At 34.2% G+C, this 23,281-nt stretch overlaps 1 protein-coding gene across 3 annotated transcripts; it reads right to left on the bottom strand.

Moving 5' to 3' along the window:
• Positions 1-743: 743 nt before the first annotated feature.
• On the bottom strand, positions 744-21,778 carry LOC110718903 (phosphoinositide phosphatase SAC7-like). Of its 3 annotated transcripts, none has more exons than XM_021897851.1 (21): positions 21,423-21,778; positions 20,915-21,078; positions 20,702-20,785; positions 19,992-20,119; positions 19,808-19,917; positions 18,800-18,857; positions 16,755-16,811; positions 16,557-16,590; positions 16,389-16,469; positions 15,046-15,152; positions 14,309-14,395; positions 14,097-14,174; positions 13,146-13,216; positions 12,941-13,039; positions 12,040-12,139; positions 11,571-11,679; positions 11,247-11,319; positions 5,449-5,542; positions 4,349-4,441; positions 4,147-4,213; positions 744-1,616 (listed from the first exon to the last, which is right to left on the bottom strand). In XM_021897851.1, the coding sequence occupies exons 2-21, from the start codon at positions 21,060-21,062 to the stop codon at positions 1,486-1,488; spliced, it is 1,809 nt and encodes a 602-aa protein (XP_021753543.1). In that variant the 5' UTR covers positions 21,063-21,078; positions 21,423-21,778; the 3' UTR covers positions 744-1,485. The 3 variants fall into 3 exon arrangements, with proteins under 3 accessions (XP_021753543.1, XP_021753536.1, XP_021753551.1); XM_021897844.1 differs by having other exon boundaries at positions 20,915-21,083; positions 21,423-21,775; XM_021897859.1 differs by having other exon boundaries at positions 19,808-19,899; positions 20,915-21,083; positions 21,423-21,771.
• Between the last annotated feature and the right edge of the window lie 1,503 nt (positions 21,779-23,281).

The raw sequence follows: 23,281 nt of genomic DNA, 5'->3' as shown, positions 1-23,281 counted from the left end.
TGTCAGGAGTGTAATGCACCATCCCCAAATGTTTAAAGGCGCGACAATGATACCAATGTCCAATGAATAAAATGGTGTGGAGTGTATCTCTATGTTTCCTTAATGGAAAGAGCTATGGAATCTGATTGAAAAAACCTTATAGACTAAGACTGGTTGTCGAAGCGGTATAAAGCTCTTTTATAGGCTGTGTGGTTTATCTCTAATCCCTTGCCCAAAAGATGTACGAAACAATAACTAGACTTTGATTGAAACAATAACTAGACTTTGATTGAACTTTCTGAGAGCATGTTTAGTTAGTGTATATTTTGAATTGAAAACGGATTCAGCTGAACCATTCCGTTACCAAATGTTTAGTTAGAAGATTTGGTAACAATTACCTTTTACCTATGGAAAAATATTCCACCCGTATATTACCTCTCTAAAACCCAAGATAACAAATACTCTTACTCTTCTCAAACTCAAAGTGATTTCTTTCTATAGTTAAACCAAACAAATGAAAAAAAACAATTAAATGATTCTTATTCTACCCTCTTACAAAAGATTTATTTCATTTCCGTTTCCATTATTCTAACCAACCCCTCCTCCCCCCCCGGAATGCTTAATCAAATCACTCGAAGTCTCATAACTAAAGGAATGTTGTTAGCTAATACACACTAATTCATAAGTAAAATTCTGAAAGCTTAGGGTCCAAACTCCAAAGCGGCAAAAGCGCAACAAAAGTAAATCAACAACTAATCAGGAGCTTAAAATAAGAGAGTTTAGCTTAATTAAGATGAATCAGGAACTCGAGAGTTACTTTAAGGGTACATGACCAAATCTTTCAGATTATACAAATTTGCTGTGACAGCTAAATTTTGGATGTTAGTTTTAATCCAATCCACAAAAGTACAACGCCTGTTCTTATCAAACTAGAAAATAACTGACGGCTCAAATAATGGTCAGACAGACAATTATTCAAGCACATTATCCTAAACAAACATTTATCAGTACATTCTCACTGTGAACCAGAATCACAAGATATACTTTGTTCAGCATAGGCTGTAGCATATCGTTGCACTGTCGTTGAAGGACAGCTTTATATGTACAAAGATGCAGCAGACTTGATTAAGTTCAATATATATCATTATATACCCTCAAGGGTTAAGATACACTAACCAGCCGAAAAAGAAATAAAGTTCAAGGGGTTCGTGTGAACTATCAACTTCGGATAATAATACTCTTCCCTCTACTCATACTATTTGGGAAAGATATCAGTAAGTTATTATAAAGAAGAGCACTTGTTGGCTCACCTAAACTTCTGTAATACTAAAAGGCAAATTAGAGACCTGCCCATCAGAAAAGCCCAGGTCAAATAGAAATTGAACAAGAAATCAACAAATAGGAATGAGAAACTCAAAGGTCAAATAAGACTCAACGACAAAAAACAGAGCAGCCAACCACTAACTTCCACATGTATCACTCCATCTGAAGATTATTAAATTATAATCAGCGTCGAGGCTTTGACAGGCTGGGTCGATTGCAAAACATCCGGCCATTGGCTCTCACAAATATAGCTATAGCAATACTTAAGCTTGCCCACATAAGCGAAAAGAATAGGTGTCGCCACTCTAACCGAGCTGTTGATCAACATTGCAACAAAAGATGTTTTTTGTAAGCAATTATTCCTATTAAAAATATCTGAAATCCAAAAAATGCAGCACCAAACAAAAAAAAAAAAAAAACAAAAGAGCATTGACATAAAGAAGGTGCCTGAAGCAAAAATGCACTAGAATTATGCTAAAAATCATGCCAGATGGACACTACATCGACTTCACATTTAGATGACTGAATTTCTCAAAAAGATGTATTATTTTTGCAATGTATATCAATAAGTTGGTATCTAAACTTAGCAACTCCAAAAGAAGATTGCTAAGTTTAAATACTCAACTTTAAGCCTCATTTGACAAAAAGTGTGGGCACCTTGTCAATAATCTAATACTTCCTCCGTTCTATTAATATTGCAACAATGAACTTTTTGCACTATTCATCACTCTTGTTTGACCATATAATATGAGTTATACGTTAAGCAAAATATAGTCAAGTGGAATCTTGTTGGATTCGTCTCTTAAAATACTTTCACAATATCAACTTTTTATAATTTTTACTCTTATACAATTATAGATATTTAGCATATAAATATGTTTTGGGATGCGTAATTTCCTTCTTGTTGCAATATTAACAGAACGGAGGAAGTATATTTTGTAATTTATTTAAGTTTTACCTTTTTTTTATTTTTTAATCTTACATTCTTATCATTAAAAAAGAAATGGATTTGGTGGGCCATAAATTGAAAAATGACATTTGTATATTTTAGAGAGTCTCACCATTAGAAAATTAAATTTCACATGAGTTGCTAGATTGAGAAGTGGATATTGGTATCAACACTGGAGGTAAAAAACAACTCATTTAGTATTTCAATACTTAAACTTGAGTTGGAGATGGTATTATGCACTTTCCTATGCAACACTTCATCCTACCCTTTGTGGAGGCTGACATTGTCAGAAATGTTGGTCATTTTGTGAGAAAAAACCTTCTAACAAAACGCTTCTAACAAAATGGCGCCATGAGATTTAAAAGTAATTATTTTTTGTTAACCAGGACCTTTGCCTGAATTCTGGCCATTGATCACCACTTACTGGTGTTGACTATCACGTGCAAAACATGTGACTTCATCAAAATCCTCAACTTTCTCCCTTTCTTCCTCCCAACTACCCACCATCCCATCACAATCTTACTCAACATCATGTATAAAAATCAAATTTTGGTTTTTAAACCAAGATTAATTCGATTTTCTTAAGGGATTAAGGCTTTGATTGACTGACTAATTTCGATTTTCTTGTATAAAGGAATTAGAAAGGGGGATCAAGGAAGAGAAAAGGGGGTTAAGGGGCTGCGCTGTTGGCTAAGTCTGAGGGGGAGAGAGAATGAAGAACATACAGAGAGGGAGCACAGGTAGCAAAGGTAGAAAGAGTGGCTGAGGGCGATGCAAAGGGGGTTATGATGGACAGTGTGCTGGGTTTACAGAGGAGGAGGTCGAAAAAGGGAGCATGTGAGCATAGGTATAAGGTGTATGTGTGGGTCGACGATGTGGTTGCAACTTGTGCGATGGTTAGACAAGGGTGTTGTAGTGGTGAGAAGGTCGAGTTGTGGTGGAATGGTCTTCAAATGCTGGTAGACTGGTAGGAGGATGTAGGACATGGCTAAAAAAGAAAAGGCGGAAAAATTGAAGTCACATGCCCACTCACATAATGGTTTTGGTCAACAAAGAAAAAGAGGAAAGCGGCGTTCAATGGCCAAAATCCGAGCAAAGATCCAGATGAGAAAAAAAAAAAAAAAAACTTTTTTAGGCCCCAAAGTGAGACATTTTTTTAAGGTCCTTTCTCGCAAAATGGCCAATACAAAAGATCTGTTTTGATAAATTTTCCTACATACTATTCCATGGATTAATACTTTGCAGTAATGCAAAATAATTAAATAAGTATCCCATAATTTTGCTTCTAAACTTATACACACACTCCAAGCATTCCGTTAATACCATACTCACATTATGTTGATTCGATGAGTATTATTGAACATATATTGGAGAAAAAAAAATGTCATAGTGTGTTGATTCCAAAAAATTAGATTCCACTTGAAAATTGATTCAAAATACTTCATTCAAATATTTGTAATGAAAATCCACCATATCTAAATGCAATTGATGTCTTTAAAAAACTGAATTGTTAATTTCTAATTAGTTTCTTCACAAAATTTGTATGTTTGTGTCATAATTTATTAGACACATACTCCCTAGTTGGGTTTTTTTTTTTTTTTTTTTTTTTTCCCTGCACAAAACTCTATCTTGGAATTAATTTTGCCAATTATCCGTGATTTAAGATAAATGTAAATATGAAGACCAAGACTCCAAATTCTTGGATTCTTCCTTTGTTAGGTCAAAAGGTGAAACAACAAAGTACACCAAATATAATAACATTGGATAGGAGAGCAAACTTGTAATTTTTTGGTCTATATTATAAAATCTTATATAGGAAATGAACTAGAGGAAGAGACAGCATAAGAAAAGCCAGCAAACATAAAATAAAAAAAGAGTAATAGTATGAAACACACCTTGCTTCAGAGACATGAATGCGAAAATGATCCCAGCCAAGAACAAGGAAAAAGCTAAAGGAAGAGACTACAATAAGAAAAGTCATCAGATCATTTACACGTTTAATTGACTGAGAGAGAGAGAGAGAGAGAAGAAAAAAAAAGGCACGCGGGGTGAAAAGGTAGCCATTGATTCTAGCTATAAGATTTAGTAATCACTCACAGCAAAAGCCTCAAGGCCTCCTTTTTGAGGTTGTGCAGTCATATCTCGGCTCACAGAAGCAATGAAGTGTCCATGCACCATATCAATGGCATCCTGCAAACATGAGAGGAAAAATTCAAGAACAGACAAGGGATCCAATTTTAAGAAATCTTTTACAAGTGCATAAGAAATGAATAAGTATGCAACTGAACAACATGCGGTATGATGACATTAGTCAGTTACTTTTCAAATTTTTAAGGGGAATAATCAGTTTAATTGAAATGCATACTGAGCACTAGATTTTTTTTTTTTTTTTTAAAAAGGTCTTTTTTGAAGGTTTTTACGTAGTTTTTTTTTTTTTTTTTTTTTTTTGGGAGAAACAAAAAAAGCAGGAATAGTTTTCCTGAAGCTCATTTCCGTTCCACTCACCTATTGTAGATTCGTACACCAAGGGAGTATAAGAAAAAAGGTGGATAAAATAAGAGAGAGAGAGAGAGAAGGTAGTAAGCGGATGCATGTACAGAAAAAAGTTAGATTGTAGGTTAAGGGGTAAGATGTTAAAGTGTGTGCCAAAAAAAAAAAAAAATTGAAGTGGGAAAAGAAAAAAGAAACACCCCAAAACAGAAGGTGAGTAATACAAAAAGGAATGGAGGCAGTAATGCACGTTGATTGACATATTTGAAGAAGGCAATGAAGCGCTAAAGTACATAGTATGGATTACTACACATTTACTACCTCCGTTTCATATAATGTGCAACATTTACTAAAATGAATGCTACACATTTCTCTCTCTCTCTCTCTCTCTCTCTCTCTCTCTCTCTCTCTCTCTCTCTCTCTCTCTCTCTCTCTCTCACACACATAATATGAAATGTTAGTAGTTGTATCATTTACTAGTTTCCAACCAGCTTCAATTTCCATTTTGTCTAATCCTCAATAGTTGCCCAAATTATTTAAAAGCAACATGTTACCTTTCCTTATCAATCCAAACTCAAAATTAATACAACTCACTCCTTTGAAAGTAAAATTTTAAACGCAGGAGATATACAACAGACAAAAATAACAGATAACATATGTCGACAAAAAAGAAGCTCAGTGAGCATATACAAGAAAAGGTACTGAACCTGTTTTGTTCCATCACAAAAGTTGTTCAGATAATATCTAGAAAGTGCATTCCACCCATCATTAAGTATACCTTCAAACGTTCGTTTGCCATATCTGGAAATAACAAAGTTGCATTAAACCAATTTGTATGTTAAATAATTTTTTTTTTTTTGACACATTGTATGTTAAATATTAACTTCATCAGTACATTTCAAGATATAAAAAGTTATCTCCCATATAAACTAATGATAACATTTCATTCTTAAACAGACACAAAACCTGTGGTGCAAAACATAAAGCAAAATAACCAGTCAGTGTTATCAGATAGATAATTTGTATCAATTAGATGTCATATTAATCTATTGACAACCAGGACCAATGTTGAGAGTCTATCAACAAGGATCAATGTTGAAAGTTTATCACCACCCAAAGGCCAAAATCTCATCACCCAACAAACAAATATGAAAAATCTCCTCGTCAGCTTGACCTGATATTGTAAGTCAATGCAAAAATCAAACATAACATTTCTTAAGATATAACTGCCATTAAACAAGGAAAATTACAAGGAGCAAACCACTAAAATCAAGCAAAATAAATAAATAAACAACGCCAAAAGAATATCCTCAAAATAGTAAGGCTCGTTCTGAAACAATTAATGGTATAGCAACCTTCACCTTGTACAGATGAAGGTACCATTGTGCCTTGCCTGGACTAGGCAAAGGTACAAGTTAAGGAAAACAAACATAACATTTTTTAATACTAATAAGATAAGATTGCCATCAAACAAGGAAAATTACAAGGAGCAGTCCACCAAAAGTCCAAAATCAAGTGAAGCTCAAAGATAGTGGAGCTTGTTCTGAAACAATCAAAGGTTTAGCAACTTTGACCTAGTACAAATGAAGGTAACATAATGCCTTATCTGGGTTAGGTTAAAATGCAAGTTAAAATATCTTCCCTAAACTAGGCAACAACAAAATATAAGCCTTAACCCCAAATCATGGAGTAGGCTACATGAACCAAGATTTCATCTCCGACAGTTGAGCATCATGCTCTCTCTCTCTCTCTCAAACCCTATTTCTTCATAACATTCTTAACTCAAGTCATCTTATGTCTCCCTAGGCCTTTTATGAGACTCCTAATCCCATCTTTCTATGCTCCTTATCAGTGCTGAATTTGACCTTCATTTCATATGCCCAAACTAACATAACCGGTTCTTCCTTATTTTACTCCCTCCGTGTTTTTTTAAGTCTTACACTTCCTTTTTTGGCAAAAAGCTACATTAAAAAATTATATCTCTCTCCTCTCATGGTCCCCACCCAAACCTCACTATCTTTCTTTTATAATTTTTTAATACTCCAACTACCCCACTTAGCTCTTATTTTATTTAAGTCAATTAAATTGCCTAAAACTATGTGCCGGTCAAACTGTAACACTTAAAAAAACACGGAGGGAGTAATTCAATATCAACAACTCCAACTTTCCTACGCATATCTTCATTCCTAATTCTATCCATTAAGTGATTGTCAAACATCTATTATCTCCTCCATCTTTCAAACATAATCGTTCTTAGAAAGTCAAACACATAGAACATAAAATAACGCTGATCAAATAGCCATCCGGTAAATTTTCCCTTTAACACCAAGGGGTATGCTCTTGCCACATAATACCCTCATTGTAGCTATCCATTTGGTAGACTCCCTTCACCTAGGTCCACCCGGATTAATCCTTTAGTTCCATTCTTTTGTAGAATCGAGCCAAGAAAACTAACACTCACTTTTGGACAAATCCTTACCATCCACAACTACTAAATCCCCTTGACTCCCAAATAGTACTAAATCAATATTCCATATGCTCCAATTTATCCCGGCACTGTCTAAACCAGCAAGATTCTAAGTTCTAACATATATCTCCACTACTTCAATTAAACATTAATCTATGTATAGTCTCAAATCATACGCTATGGTGCCTCATCTTAGATAGACCATTTTACTTAAATTGCTACAAAGAGAAAAAAAAATTTGTTGCCGACCCTTCATGACATTGAATTGCAATCAAGAAATCCTTCATTACTTCACTGCAAGTCCTACCACTTGTATTCACGTCTCAATACAAATCCTTAATTAGGTCCATATATTTTTTAGGGTTACCTTTCTTGGTCGTCTCCACCAAAATACTTCTCTTGGAACCTTATCATAAGACATCAGAAGGACAATGAAAATCATAAGCAAATCCTATCTCGCATTGTAGTACTCATCATTTTCCTCTCATGAGTCATTTCTATAATTGAACACCTTGAAAAAAAACCATAGAACCCAGGTTTGGAGACTATACTCTATCATTCTCTTTCACAATCACATGGTGTAATCCATAAGCATTATCCCATGATTGCTAGAACAACCTTTGTTCTTAACTCGGTACCGAGGTGTTTTATCTCCAATCCTATGATCTAGTTTGTCCTCCAAATCATTTTTCCTTAACATATCTAAACCTAAATAGGAATATCATGTAGACCAATTGTTTTCTTTAGCCTCATTCTCTACCACCTCTTTCACAATTCTTCTCATATACTTCCAGCCAACTTCATGGTCGTCCATTGGACAACTCATTGAAGTATCCCATCCACTACGATGTATCCGGGTACACCAAAAATTTCCTCTTTGACTTTCATATAATTTCCTTAGCCACTCTAGAGAAACAATTCCAAGCAAAGTCGGGTTTCATCTCTAATTTCGGCTTCTTATACCACTCTATCATTAAAATCCTTGATATTATCTTCTTTCAAGTTCCACCATCTTATCCTAGGTTTATCTTAGTTTTTTCCTCTCCTTAACCCATCCTTCTTACAAACTTCCAAGACTTATAGACTATGTGGTGCAGCTACGCTCTGCAACCTATCTTCACTCCCTGTTACGAAAAAGACTATTTGAGGTCCATTGTTCCACTTCGAAGTCACCAAATCCAAGCCCTTTTTTTCTTAAACCATGCAATTTCTAGAAACAAATCATATGATTGCATGAAATGCAAAGTCACTCCTCCTTCATTCCTCCTTCCATACCCCAACCCTCTTTGGACCCTTTCATATCCACGACTTGTCCTTACATGCCCATTTAGATCCTCACCAATACAAACTTTTATAGAATTCTAATTGTGGGTTTCCTAGAACCATCTCACATCATAAACCTCCCAAAATTGGTGAAGTCTCCTCAACACGGCCAGAACATTTATAATATCTTTCCTACATGTTATCTAGGCAAAGGCAACTTTTTCCCCAAACATCTCCCCTTCCCCACTAAAAGAGGGTCTTTTAGAAAGGTAAATTTTTTTTTTATGGAGGGGAAGGCTTGTTTGTCAATTTCGTAAATACATGATTTGCAGTGGGCACCAAATTAGAAGACATTTATCCTCTCTTAATTGCAGATTGTTGCAATTACAGTAAAACTAGTAAATGTCAATCACCACATTCATCTTCTAATTAACAGCAGAAGACGTCCCAATCAGAAAGGAAAAAAAAAATTTAATTTAACTAGAGCATGGTCCATCAGATACAAGTTATACAACAGAATTGGGCAACACCAAAATCCTTTTTTAACACTGGTGGCAACAAAGTCAGATGTTTAATTCTTCATCCAAAGGAAGACATCTATTCAAAGATGTCTATACAAAAATGACAAAAGAAGATACACACTCATATGTAAATAGAGCACATATAAAAGCATCCACTTGCTTAAGGTGTCTGACTTTGCCAGCAAGTTGTATCAGAATGGGAAAGCAGATAAGTGTGATAGTCAATGCATCTAGTCTGAAAGTACCCTACCTCTAGAAAAAGGAAAATAGATTGGAGCAAAGAAACTCTATTTCAAGGGGTATAAAAAATGTATCAAACCGTGGATAGGTTGCTATAACAAGTTTCCAAGTGATAGCTTTTCAATATGAACTTTTGAATCAAACAACTACAGGCTTTGGAAAACATAAGTTACTCTTATTATAATAGTATTCTCTGTAAATAAATAAACTTTAACATCTTAAAAATTTTGAAAAATTTATTTGACTTTTACAGAGTAATGTGTTTTGACAAAGTTGCCACTATCTTATTCCAACATATTAAATTCTAATATCACTAGGTGCTAGCATAGTAACAAATATGACGGATGTATGTATACAAAAAAAAAAAAAAAAAAAAAAAAAAAAAAAAAAAAAAAGGCAAGTATGAAAGTTAAAGGGACATATAAACCCAGTGAAATACTCTCTATATACCGTTTTAAATTAACACTGCTATTTCAAAGATATCCCAACTTGAAAGTGAACCACTGCTTTTAGTAATTATTTATCACTTGCTTATTATCTCTAAGTTCCAAATCATCCACCCACTTTTTTCTCTATACATTTTCACACTCCTTTATCTATGTGCAAAAGATAGATGATACTTAAATACAGGATAGAGAAAGTAAGAGATATTCTTCCAATAAAAGAAGGAAGAGGAAAAAAAGAAATTAAAATTATATTTCCAAAATAAAAAGATCTCATAAGATGTCAACATTTACTAAGCAATAAGTTGACAGTCTGAAAAGTAACTGCAAGGAAACTTAAGGTTATCAGAGACAAGCCATATACAGAGCACTCGAAAGGACTCAGGTTAAATCATACAAATTCAAATGTTTTATTAATGAAGCAATGCTAAATGCAAACAAAAGGAAGATTTTGTAGAACCCAGAAAATTGATAAACTAGATGGATATGTAAAAGAAATTCTTTGTTTTCCATCATTTTGACATGCTAGACGCCTAGACGCTAGGATGCTCGGACTCGGGTACGGGTGTTGGACTCAAGTAAGGGTCGAAGTGTCAAACTCGGAATGTTATAAATTTAAGGATCCGCGGACATGAAACAAAGAATAGAAAGCAACAGTAAAAAAAAATCACGAGAGTCTCCCACCTACCCACCACATAATTACTATACTAAGTATTTCCCTCCCTAGTACCTAGACTACCTACCCCCACCACCCGTTAAAAAATAAATAAAAGAAAATAGAAATTGCACAGTTGAATGGTCGAAGAACCAGTTTCCCGTCGCCAGAATAGAAATCCGACAACCTCTTAGTGTCAGACTGCTCGCTTTTCACTTTCAATCAAAACCCCTAAGGTTGAGACTCTTGGTTCGGTGAATCTGCCCTTCTATTTTAGATTTAAATTTCATGACTGAAGAGTCCACTTTTTCACCCAAGGGTCTGACCTGAATTCCGTGTCCGCACCCGGGAGCATCATGTTGACACCCGTACGGCCGGGTGGTTGGTCGAGCATCCTAGTTGACATGTATAAAAAAAAATAAAGCTACACCTAACAAGTATAAATTACATTGCAATAATTCATGTCAAAGCGAAACCACTTCAAAGTGGGAGTCTTGGAGATAATACGGCAAACACCAAGGCCAATCAGACTCATAAATAAACCCTCAATTACTAAAAGTTCGACTCACTTCTACTTCATTCCTTTATTAGAAATCCCTTTTACTATCTATCCCTCCCACACACTATTTACACCTTTTTACATACTCTTCATACTTTATCAACTTTTTTCTTACACCCACGACCCACCCACCTTTATACCCCATCTCTCTTACTTATTTCACTTTTTTCCCCACTCACTTTTTCCATACATTCCTAAAAACAAGAGTCTACAATAAGCGAGTTGAACTTTCTGAAAAAGAAGAATCATTTTTATCAAAGTGGCATTTCCGGCTAAAAGAAATGCGCATAGGAACGTATACTCCACCATAAGCACAGAAATAAAATGTGTGTGTCCATAGCAAATAACAATACATACCTGACGTAATCCCCTTTCAGAGCAGGAGTGCCAGAATACTGGATGCTTACATTATCCCCATGATTTGCCCACACTATAAAGAGAGAGGAAAGAGGAAATTAATCAACACTGTTGCATTATACTATTAAAGTACTAATACAATACAACGATGATCACTTCAGCACCAAGAGCACCAATAAACCTTTAGTTGCAATTCCAACATTGTTGAATGTGCATAAGTGGGTAAATATCTTCAAGAAATAATACAATAATGAACATAAAAAATTCTAATGATCAAGCACCATTTTTAAAAAAAAAAAAAAAAATACAAACAATAGTACTCACATATTTTAAAATTCTCATCAAATTTAGGATGTGAGCTAATGGTCTCTTCAGCACCAAAAACACCAATTCGCCTTAGTTGCATTTCCAACATTTTTCGCCCTATCATGCTCTGTTACCACAATTCATGAAGGTACAGAATAACACCAATAGTGTTAGATCAACAAGAAATTTTAAACTAATCCAGACTATAGAAAATAAGATAACTGTCCCATATATATATAGTGTTAGATCAACAAGAAATTTTAAACTAATCTTAGATAACTGCAGTGAAGCAAAATAAAGAGATCAGATGAAGCTTGATCACCACAAACCAAAGGTGTCGCAAAGAATTGGGGAAAGAGATATCAAAGGAAAGATTTTTTTTAGCCAGAATTCCATGTAAAGGAGTCAATTAAAAGCATTAATGCAGTCTAATGAATTCTTATTCAATTATAGCACAAATAAATCGGAAACCATTCAACAAACCCACCTGTGTGACATTAGTGCGATCCAAGCAATCAATACAATTACTTCTCACAACACCACTTTGCTCCTCGATTTTTTCTCCTTTTTCATTCAGCAGGAGATATCTAAGACATAGATCAATTTACAGCAATAAATGAGTAGTCCTGCGGATGAAAATTAACAGCTAACAAACACATAGGATTTTCCAATACACAACTAAATAGTTTCCATCATCTAATAACCTTATAACTTTAACTATTTATTTGACAAACATGAAACAAAATTTAATCAAGACGTAAAAAAAGGATGATTTTGAAGACTAGAAATACCATAGATATCATCAATACAAAAAGGGTTGATATAAGGAGGCAAGACAATTCAAAATTAGTTTTATCAACTAAATCAAAACTTCAACTCCAGTTAGCTTGACTCGATATATTCTCAAGCCAACTCTAGGAACTTTTATAACTCATGAGAAACTTGCAAAATTTTATAAGCATAATAAATACTTCCTCTATGTAATTATATACTACATCGTGTGTTATATTTAATACTTCTTCTGTTTTTATTTAGTTGCAACACTTCTATTTTTTGCAGAATTCATCAAGTTACTTAACTGTTTTGGTGATTTATATATACTCTTGCAAACGTCACATTTTTGGATTCTCTAACTTTCAAGTTCTATTTGAATTCACATAATTGTCATTACAAAATAAAACTGAAAGTACTTCATTCTGAAATTCAGTGCATAAACTACCCCTTGCTTAAACAAAGACTAGAAATTAATAAGCATTGATATTAATACCTCTAGCTACAAGCCTACAACAAAGACAAGCAAAATTATTTTAATAATATCCTGAATCCCATCAAGATAAGCCCAAGAAGAGGGGGGGGGGGGGGGGGGGGGGGGAGGAGGGGAGTCATACCTATTTTTGTTCAAAAATTCTGAAATTTGATCATACAGACGTGAAAGTCTCTCAAAATGCATGTGTCCACATATCCTATGGAAATCAAAGTGCAAATATCTACAAAAAAAAAAAAAAAGAAAAAAAAAATTATATATTAGCAAAAAGAATAGCACAAAGAAGAGAGATTGCATTAAGGGGAAAAAGAACAGAATATCTCAAACACCTTATTTCCTCATTTGCAATCTGCTGCATTGCATTCCCATACATCTCACACAATTGGCCCTCACCACCAGTCTGACAAGAATAGCAGAAGAGCTAAGATTATCAACAACAAAAATTTAAATGCATTCTTACACCGTACTGACATAAAAAATCAAGGACTATACATAAGCTGTCTGCCTGTATGCATTTGCTCATGCATGACATCAAGAGTATATCTATACAAATTAAGATCCTATTCAAATTTCCGAATTTAATTTCGGAAAGTAGTCCCTCGTATTAATATGAAAATATTGATACTGTATTATTTTAAAATAATAAAAAAAAAAAAATCTTAATAATCCATTTTTAAGGGACTTATAACCAAGAAGACCTTGCTCCTTCTTTGTATTAAAATGGCAGGAGCTATATGGGTTTTCAGGTAACAAAAGAACAGCACAAAAGAGAGAGCATAAGGAGAAAAACTGAAAAACATAACAGCAATAAAATACTACGTAATTAAAACTTGTGGACTTGTATACAAAACGACATAAGCCCAGATGAGCACTCACTGCTATTCTCTCAATGATAACTAAGTTATTAAAAGAAACTCCCTCCGTTTCTATATGTTCTTATTTTGACTTTTTTGTGAGAGAATCACTGTCAAAGCAAGAAGATCATTTTGAAACAGAGGGAGTAAAAGGTTTCACAAGCAAGAAAGATACTTTTGACAGCTGGAATAAATCCACGCAAAGAATAACTTAAGAATGAAGCCAACGGGATCAAGCAGAAACATGTCAACTGAAGCCTAAGTTGCCATGATTCTGTAACTGACACATTTTCAATGATACTCTCCTTCCCATAATAATCTATGCCTCAACTTATGTTCACAGTCATTGATTGATGTACAATTCATCTACCATGATACCTACAAGCCTAATATAGATTTCCATATCCATAGGAGTTGTTTGCAAACCTTATTGACAAGATCAACAGCTAGCACAGCACCATATCGTCTTCTCAAGTCCAGAAAATGCCTTTCAGCAACTTGTGGCTGCACATGGCACAAGTCAAATACTTGATTAAATGAAAAGTACATTAAACAATCAAATTATAAAATTTATGTAAATCCCACCCCTCTGCTAAACAATTTTAAAAAATAAAAATAAAAAAAAATAAAAAACTCACTGCTTTCTCTGGATTCACGACTTCGAATTTTGGTTTATATTTCAGATTAACAACTTGCTCCCACTCGAATGGCATTGACCCACGAACCTGCAGACATTATGGATAGGGTATCACTCATAGCTACAATCTACATACAAAGCCCACAGGCCACAACAATAAGATTTTGTAGTAAGTAGCCACTGTCATCAGCCAACGAAGATCAGAATTTCAGATAAATCGGAGTTCAGCAAAAAGGAAGAGGTAAACAAGTTCATTTTCATAAATATGCATAATACTATCTTCAATGATTCTCTCCCATATATACCATGGATCTAACTACTGCATCATAATGTGGACCTATCCTTCATACCAATCAAAGAATAAACAACAGTCAACACCAATAATAATAGACTTACATCCATAAATTAACCAGCATTCCAGCACACATCACTAAATAAAATGGATAATAGTCCCAAATCCCAATATGACTTATCTTATATGCATAGTAAAAGAGATACATAAACCATTTATAAGTATTAATGTAAACAAATAAAAAAAATTATAAAAAAATAAAAAATGAACTTTCTATAACCAATTAGAATCTAGGGATCCTATTGCCTATCATTAAAGACTTAAACCTATCAAAAAAAAAATATATATTTAAAATCTCCCACAAAGCAAAATCAAAAAACGATTCTTTGCTCATCATTAAAATGCCACATTCCACCATAACCCCTGACAGTGTGTTACTCAATTACCTGCACAAAAGATGCTGTACAGCCATTTATTTGCACAATTTGCTCAGTTTCAACAAAATTTGCAACATATCCATCAGAATTAGCTCCTCTTCTCCACATTCGTGTACCTTACACAAAATTGGACTTCATAAATCATTAAAATGACTCAGTTAAAAAAGACTAGCCCTATTTCCTACCACTGAAAAGTGAAAGATGCACACATTCATGTTGCTTGTCTTCCTTTTAAGATGTAGAAAATTCTTAGGGAGAAACAGGTAACCAAAATAGGAGCCTATCTTTTTTTTATAATTAAAAAAAAAAAAAAAAAAAGAACAGGCATAGCCTACCAATCAAGAGGAAAACATGATACGTAACCATTTCAGTTTCTTGGAAAAGTAAGGATCAAAATATTAGACACCATAGTGTCATACAATTCATAAATTCTTCTTCAGACTTCTTCAAAGAAGTACCAAAACAATGAATTACAGAAGAGAAAGTTCATCATCCACATGAAGTAACATAACATGACTGGTTTTGTAACACACAAAAGATATTAGGTACTCGTATGTAGTAACTTGTAACGAAAATAGTTGCCAATTGGAATCCCCGTCCAGATCATCCTTCCCCCAACCACCCCCCCCCCCTCCTTGGCCAAAAAAAAACTATAAAGGTTAAGAAGAATGCTAGGTAAGCCTTGTAAATAAACAAGAAGCTTTTCCAGACAATCAAACTACATCTTGCACTCAAATTTGTGCCATGGCTCAATTCCAAAATATTCACAACATTTAGAGCATACAGAAAAGACTTACTTGTTCTATCAGAGGAAAAATTATACTCAGTGCGGTGAACTAACTCACGTAGCAAGCGAGGTAAAGAAACCTCAACTATCAAAATGGTAAAAAAGCAGAACACCAATGCTTTTTCCTTGGAATTAAACCAATATCTAGCATTTTTAGGCAGTGTATTAAAAGAGGGGGAAAAGGTATCATTTATGTCATGAGTTGTGTTTTCTTATTTTAAGTATTACTGTTCCAGTTTAGTTCAGTTGGCATTCTATTGCACATCAGTGGACAAGGGAAAACATCATTACTAGATGTCATAATTATTAGCCATAATTTGTGATGAGACTAATAAAAAGGTTAGTCATCATATTTCATTCAAGCAATTAAGAGTAGGTTTCCAAGTACATTGGCAACATAAAGCTTTCCAATACTCCTTGTGTTATGCAAACCTTGCTTCACACTTTTAAAGGTCTTGGGGTCAGTGCATAGAAGATATCCAAAGAGAAATTAAAGTGGACAGAATACAATTGGCACAAAAGGCTCCTGATGGAGAAGTGGAGCCAATAAAATAAAATAGCATACCAGTTCTCCTGGTACATCTGCGAGCAACCAACGTAACATCAATAGTATCTTTTCCTATAGCAGTTTGGAAATTATGGAAAGCTTGACACGGTTAAGGACTCCAGTCGACTAGGAAGATATTGATGAAAGTTGCATCCAAATCACAGAAAAACTAAATAAAAAGGATACTTCCTTGCAGAATGGGAAGCAAGTATGGATCAAGCTGCAAAAGAAAAAATGTTCTTTGTCACCAATCTCATTAATAGCAAACACCAAAGGCAAGAGTAATAGAAACGGCAGAAAGAATAATAATAATAATATACATTGACTATGATGCTGAGTCAATTCAAAAACCAACAACACAGATAAATAAGACGCAGAATAAACCTTGTTATCAATAAGAATTTCCATCATGTAGTTGTTCCAGCAATATCTTGGGTCTGCCTGCAACAATAATGAATAAGCATTGACAATTTTTCTACTTTTATAATCCATACGACTCCAAAAAAAAACCACTGGCAGTCCTTAAGCAGAAGTGGAAATGACAAATTAACTAAATTCTTGTGCATTGCTCTAATTATAATATTATATATAGCACCTAAAAGCCCCAAATGCCCCATCCCAAAAGGAGATAGCAAGCCTTGATGATGTAAGCTATGTGGCTTTCATAATATACACACATCTCATATTGCCATAAAAGGGAAAGAAAAAAGACACGTCCAATTGTTCAACAACAACAAAGCCTTAATCCCAAAATGATCTAAGGTCTGCTAACACAAATTGTCATAAGAAACCGTCTGAAAAGGAACAAGAGCATAACAAGATAATCAATTGAATAAAAGTTTGAAGCAAAAAAAGGTGTATAAAGTGAGAAACGGAAAGAGTATACAAATAAAATTTAAGAGAGTTTAAAATAGGGTAAGGGGATTAAAAAGGTTAGGAGATAAATGTGAGTAAGAAAAAGGTTTGAGAAAAAATTAGCAGATGAAATAAGTAATGTTTGCAAAACACATATTGAGTAAATAATAAAAGTAAATACAAAAAATATTGGAAAAATTATCCACAATAAGTCAAACTCAATATTGGAAGACCACCCAAAGTTCAACTTATGGCAGTTAATTTTTTACAAAAAATAAACAAGAGCATATATGTATATATATTATATCATGACACGTCTTCGACGTTAATTTTCTCCCTACACTCCTCCCTATCCAACTTCATATTTTCCTCGATCCCTAAAGCACTCATATCGCTATCAATCACCCTCTTCCACTTAGCCTTAAAGGTACATTGTTGATGCACAAAAAAATAGACATCAAACTCCATTTGAACCATTAAGAATTAATATGTTAGTACATATTGGTCAAGATCTTTATAAATTGGCAAAACCAACCCACGGTAACTTAATTACTCACTTATGAGTAACTCCTAACAATCCAATATAACTACCAACTCAATTGAATCCTTCTAAGCGACAATGACACTCTAAGTACCCATCTTGCTCCAAGGCTTAGTATGCAATCTTAAATTTCCAATGCAAAAGATCATGCCACCTGAAATATCCTACTTCTTTTCGCCTTAGAAAATGAAAACTCCCGGCATATAGAAGAAGCAAAATTCCTTTTGTGGTTTCAATTTTCAATAGCAAAGGCTACCTCAAAATTCTTTCCAAACACCAAGGACATGTTTGGCCAAAAATTTAAGATAATAACTTTAGATTCAAGAAAAATTGTAAAAGTAATTGTTATGTCGGCATAGTTGCAATAAAAATTAGTTGTTTTCCCCAAATGATATCATGATGTTTTGCAGCCAAGACGAGGGAAACCTAGGATACTTGCAATGACTACTATTGATCTTTAAAGTGATAGCAAGTTTTAGAAAAATTTTGAATAGAGCGTTCTGATACTGGAAGTTGGTGATCTTTTTTGCATGATTTTGCTAATTTATTCAAGTGAAAAATTATCTTTTAATGTCCTTTTTTTTAGGGGTTATCTTTTTATATCTAGTATTGACTACTATTAGGTTTTCAGTTTGGTGCTTTTTTAGACATAAATTATAGGCTTCAAAATATATTAAATGTTGGCAGTTGCTCCGCTTGAAATTTGGCTTTATTTTTCTTCAATGATATTAAACTAATAAGCAAACAAAATTGGATGGATAACTTATAAGATTATTTGAGCAACATCATATACACTTATCACACAGTACATACATTAATAAATAAATCATCAAAAATTGCAAGCTTTGAACACCATCTCCAATTTGGCATTGTAGCCTATAATATTTTAATGGAGGTAGAATTAAAACTTGAAGATACTAACTAGTTGCACAAGAATAATGATGATGATGCGTTCAAAATACTACATGTTCATTAGTTAATTTGACAAACTAAAAACAATTAAAAATCCATTGATGACAAAGAATAGGATTACCTGTCTCCAAAGAGGGAGTGTCTTTGCTTCATCGCCTAAGTCATGCAATCTCTGCATACTATAATAGACAAATATTAGTAATTCCTAAATCATTGCATACTTTACTATCAGTCCTTTCCCCCAACCCTCTGCCTTACGCAGTCACCTGCTGCAAAGCTGTGTAATAGGGGCTACAGTCAAAATACATAATTCCCTCATCAGTATCCCACAGCTCAACCCCTCCCCAAACAAAGGAATACCAATTGGCAAAAACCCAATCACTAAATCAATAGAATCAGGCATATTTTAATGCCAATAATAAACAGCTCTGAAGGTGCCTTATGAGTGAAAAAATAGACTAGGAAAAACCCAAAAAGGTAGCAATCATCTGTCAAAACAAAAGTTACAGCAAAATAATATCTTGTCAAGGCATCATCTTGCCAAAAATCCATAGAACTCTGATCCTTAACAACTGTAACCTGCTTTCAGCTTATAGAAGAGTACGGGAATATAAAGTGCACCTCCCCCCCCCCCTAAAAAAAAAAATAAAAAAATAAAATAAAATAAATAAATAAATAATAAAATCCTCAATATTGTTCAATGATGAACATAGAACCACTCATGAAAACCAATCAACCTAACAGCCACACCATATGCCTCCAGGGTCCATAAGTGCAAGCAGTTTCTATAACGCCAACATTGTTCTGAATATTGCTCAGTTATGAACGTAGACTAAAAAAAAAGTTAAATCAGGTCACCATTCGTCTAATTGTGTGGGATAGAGTAGGCAGACTTGGCACTAAGCTTCTGTTAGGTATAATACTCCCAAACACTTTCCACTATCGGTATTCTGAATCTGATATTCACTTAAAACTTTAAAAGACAACACTAAGTACTTTACTACTTTCACAAATGAAATTTATTTTGCTTCTTAAGTGGGTAGTTAAATCGGAAGATATGTAACATTATAAAGACAAGAATACTGAAATAACGAAAAGCAGAAAAGAAGGATAGGAACCAATAAGATACCTTAGTGTTAAATTGACATCATAAGAGAAATACAATCCCGGAGTCTTCTCTGCAGCATTTAACAGTGAGGAAAATTCTGTCTCCTTACTTTTCTGCCAAAGTTGGTCAGCCTAGAATGAGTTTCAATCACTTTTAATGGAAGAAGTATAAAAATAAAATAAATAAAAAACATTCTTAGTGATACCTGCTCTGCAGGGGAACTTTTAAGAGAATGGTCACAAGGCAATATCTTCATGGATGAAACTTTATAGATAGGATGGCCCAGGTAAGATCCAACACATTCACGTTCAGTTATCACAAATAAATATAGCCCTGCAATGTTGAATAAAAATGGGTTGTAGATCAACCAGATCAAAAGACATCAAGCATTAGGTGCAGCTTAAATCTGTTATGAGAGATTCCATGCATTTCTTCGGCATTGCATCAGAACTTAGACCAATAAATCAGACACGTGAGCAAAGTAAAATTGAATTAACAAGTCCACGTACAATTATTTTCCAATATTCACAAACCTACCAGAAGTTAATCCTTGCAAATTGGTAATTATATTTAGATCCTTGAAACTATGAAGGATTGAAAAGCTTATATACCATTAACGAACATGATTTCAAATTAATCAATCAATCAAGATTGGAGTGGTAAAGTGAGGTAGTTTGCAAAATAGTGGTCGATTGATCAACTATAAATCTAACATGCCGATAACTCTAGGCATGTGATAATGGTAAGGAAGAAATCAAAAACAAAGTACGGGATGGAAAAGGAATTGCAAAAGCCAATGCTATAAGAGTTTTAGCACAATGGTCAACACAAGATGTATAAAGATTGGAGTTCAATAATGTTGATAAAATAGCAAGCACAACATATTAATGCCAGCAACCAAGTAAATTAGCTTGCCTGCCAAGAGCTTTAACATGCCCATCACACCATAAATCGACTGAATTTTTGGTACGTGCACAGCGCTACATTGGGGGAGTTCATCTGAAAAATACATATACATATATATATATACAATTTCAATCAAAAAATCCAAAAATTAAAAAAAAAAAATGAACAATGATCCCATACACAAAACATCATTAAAAATGGTAAACTCTAAAACAAACAGACCAAGAAGCTTCATGGATCCGTCGACTCGGCTGACCGACAAAAAAGAGCCACCGGTGCCATCAGTGGGTTCAACAACATACTCATCTGGAAATTCCCAAAGCCTCATTCTACCATGTAGTTTGTGTCCAGCATCTACTTTCCCCATCATTGCCAATTATACCCCACTTCACTATCAATAACAACAACAATTTAAATCATTCAGATCCATGCTCACCAATTAAACATATTAACAGCAACAATCTAAAAAAAAAAAACCAAGCATAAAATAAAAATCAAAATAATTAACATAATAAACAGCCATAATAAAAAAAAAAAAAAAAAAAATTAGGCAAAATTACTCTGCTTTTCAATTCATTGATAAGAAAAAAAATTAAAAAAAAAATATGTGAAGATGCATCTAAGTTAGAAATTGTTACGAAGGTGTATATAAAATCGAAAATTGAAGTAAAATTATAATACATGAAAATTAAAGGAGAAGAAGAAGATGAAGATGATGAGAGAAACGTACCGGAGAAGAAAGGTGGTGATCGGAGATTAAAGAGAGAAAATAAATAAAACCGGGAATTGATTAAGAATGAGTGAATGACAGAAATGTCGTGCACGTTGAGGAAATTGTGTCGTCAAAGGTTCCTGATTTTTGAATTTTAGTAAAAATTGTTCTGAGTTACGAGAGTTAAGGAGATTCAATTGAATTACATCCTCCTTCAATTAGCCCAAAATTAGTTTTTTTTTTTTTTTTTTTTTTTTTTGGGTCAAATTAATCAAATTACAAGTGTCTTATAGTTGTTTGCCTCTAAATAGAAGTACGATTAGATTTTTGTTATTTTCTAGTTGACTGGACCCATGAATAAATTTGTAGGTTATGATATATTCAGTTTCAAGAGCATAAACAAAATTCATATCGAGTAGGTTTAGACATTTAAGTAACTTCGTATTGTTTCATGATTTTATCCTAAAAACGATAAGTTATGGTCAGGGCCGGCCCGGAGGGGTAGGCCTCGAGTGCGACCGCCTAGGGCCCATGCCAGAAAGGGGCCCAAAAATTCAAAAAAAATCAATTTGCATAGCCGTAGAATTTAAACTGTCTAAATTGTAATTTTTACTCGTTAAAAAAAAACTACTTTTAAAAAAGATAATAAATGCATTTAGTTAGCAATTAATATTAAATTTGTCAATTAGGTGGAGATAATTATGCAATATAACCTCTTCTTCTTCTTCTAATCTTCCGATTTTATGAGTATCTGTTTCAAAATATTAATCATTTCAATTACACCGTTTCATATTTATTCAATTACCGAAATATTATGCAAAGTTATTACTCCAGTATTGTGTATGGAGACTTATTATTCAAATAATTTAAGTTATTTTCATTGTCTTATATTTAAAGCTATTGTGTGTAAAAAAAAATTGTTTACGTAAGGGGCCCTTTTCTTACATTATGCCTAGGGCCCATAAATTTCTAGGAACGGGGCTGGTTATGGTTATTATTTTGTTGCCTCCAACTTACATATATAGTTCATACTAGGTTAATTCTCATGTCATGCACGGTAATTTTCAATAACCATTATTAAACTATCATTATTATAATTGGTTTTTATAAACATAAAAAAAATAATAATATAATTGACAAATTTTGATCAAATTACTGAATTATAAAAGATAGGAAAAATTGATAAAAATAATCCTAACTTTCGTCGGTTCACTCAAGATAATCCCAACTTTGGGTTATTTTTAAATAATCCGAACTTTAGGGGTTCTTCGCTCAAAATGGTCCGATGTGACCGGTAACCTATTAAAGAGGTATTTGTTTTTTTGTTTTTTTTGTGCTTAAATGACATGTGTTACTACATGAATGGCTGAAAATAATTAAAAAAATAATAAAAAAAAATAAACAAAACAAAAAAAAAACACCCAGCCCCAACCCCACGCTGATACCACCACCACCCACGTTTGGTACACCGGCGTCCCTCCTCCCACCGGCCTAGACCCCCTCCCCTACCGCCGACACTCCTCCCTTCTCCCACTGCCCAGACCCCTTCCCCTACCGCCAGCATCCCGACGCCCCTTCCCTCAAAACCCCCACCGTGAAACCACCTAGACTTAACCCGAAACCCAAATAAAAAAAAGCTCAGCCCACTGCACAAACCCCAAGCGCTCCCCCACCCTCGGAACCCTAACACTAGGGTTTTGAGGGTGGGGGAGCGGCGATTTAGGGATTACAGTGGTTTTGGGTGTTTTTAGGGTGATTTAGGGGGAAGGAGGAGAGAAGTGTCGACGCCAGCGTGAGGGACGGATGGTTTGGGTACTGTCGCCGGCGTGAGGTAGGGTCTGCGCTAGTAGTTTGGGGCTCCGGAGGTGTGACGGGCT

Source organism: Chenopodium quinoa, unplaced genomic scaffold (genome assembly GCF_001683475.1).
Source record: "Chenopodium quinoa cultivar QQ74 unplaced genomic scaffold, ASM168347v1, whole genome shotgun sequence".
Taxonomy (NCBI): Eukaryota; Viridiplantae; Streptophyta; class Magnoliopsida; order Caryophyllales; family Amaranthaceae; genus Chenopodium; species Chenopodium quinoa.
The sequence above is the reverse complement of the archived record's forward strand: the minus strand, read 5'-3'. Positions and strand labels throughout refer to the sequence as shown.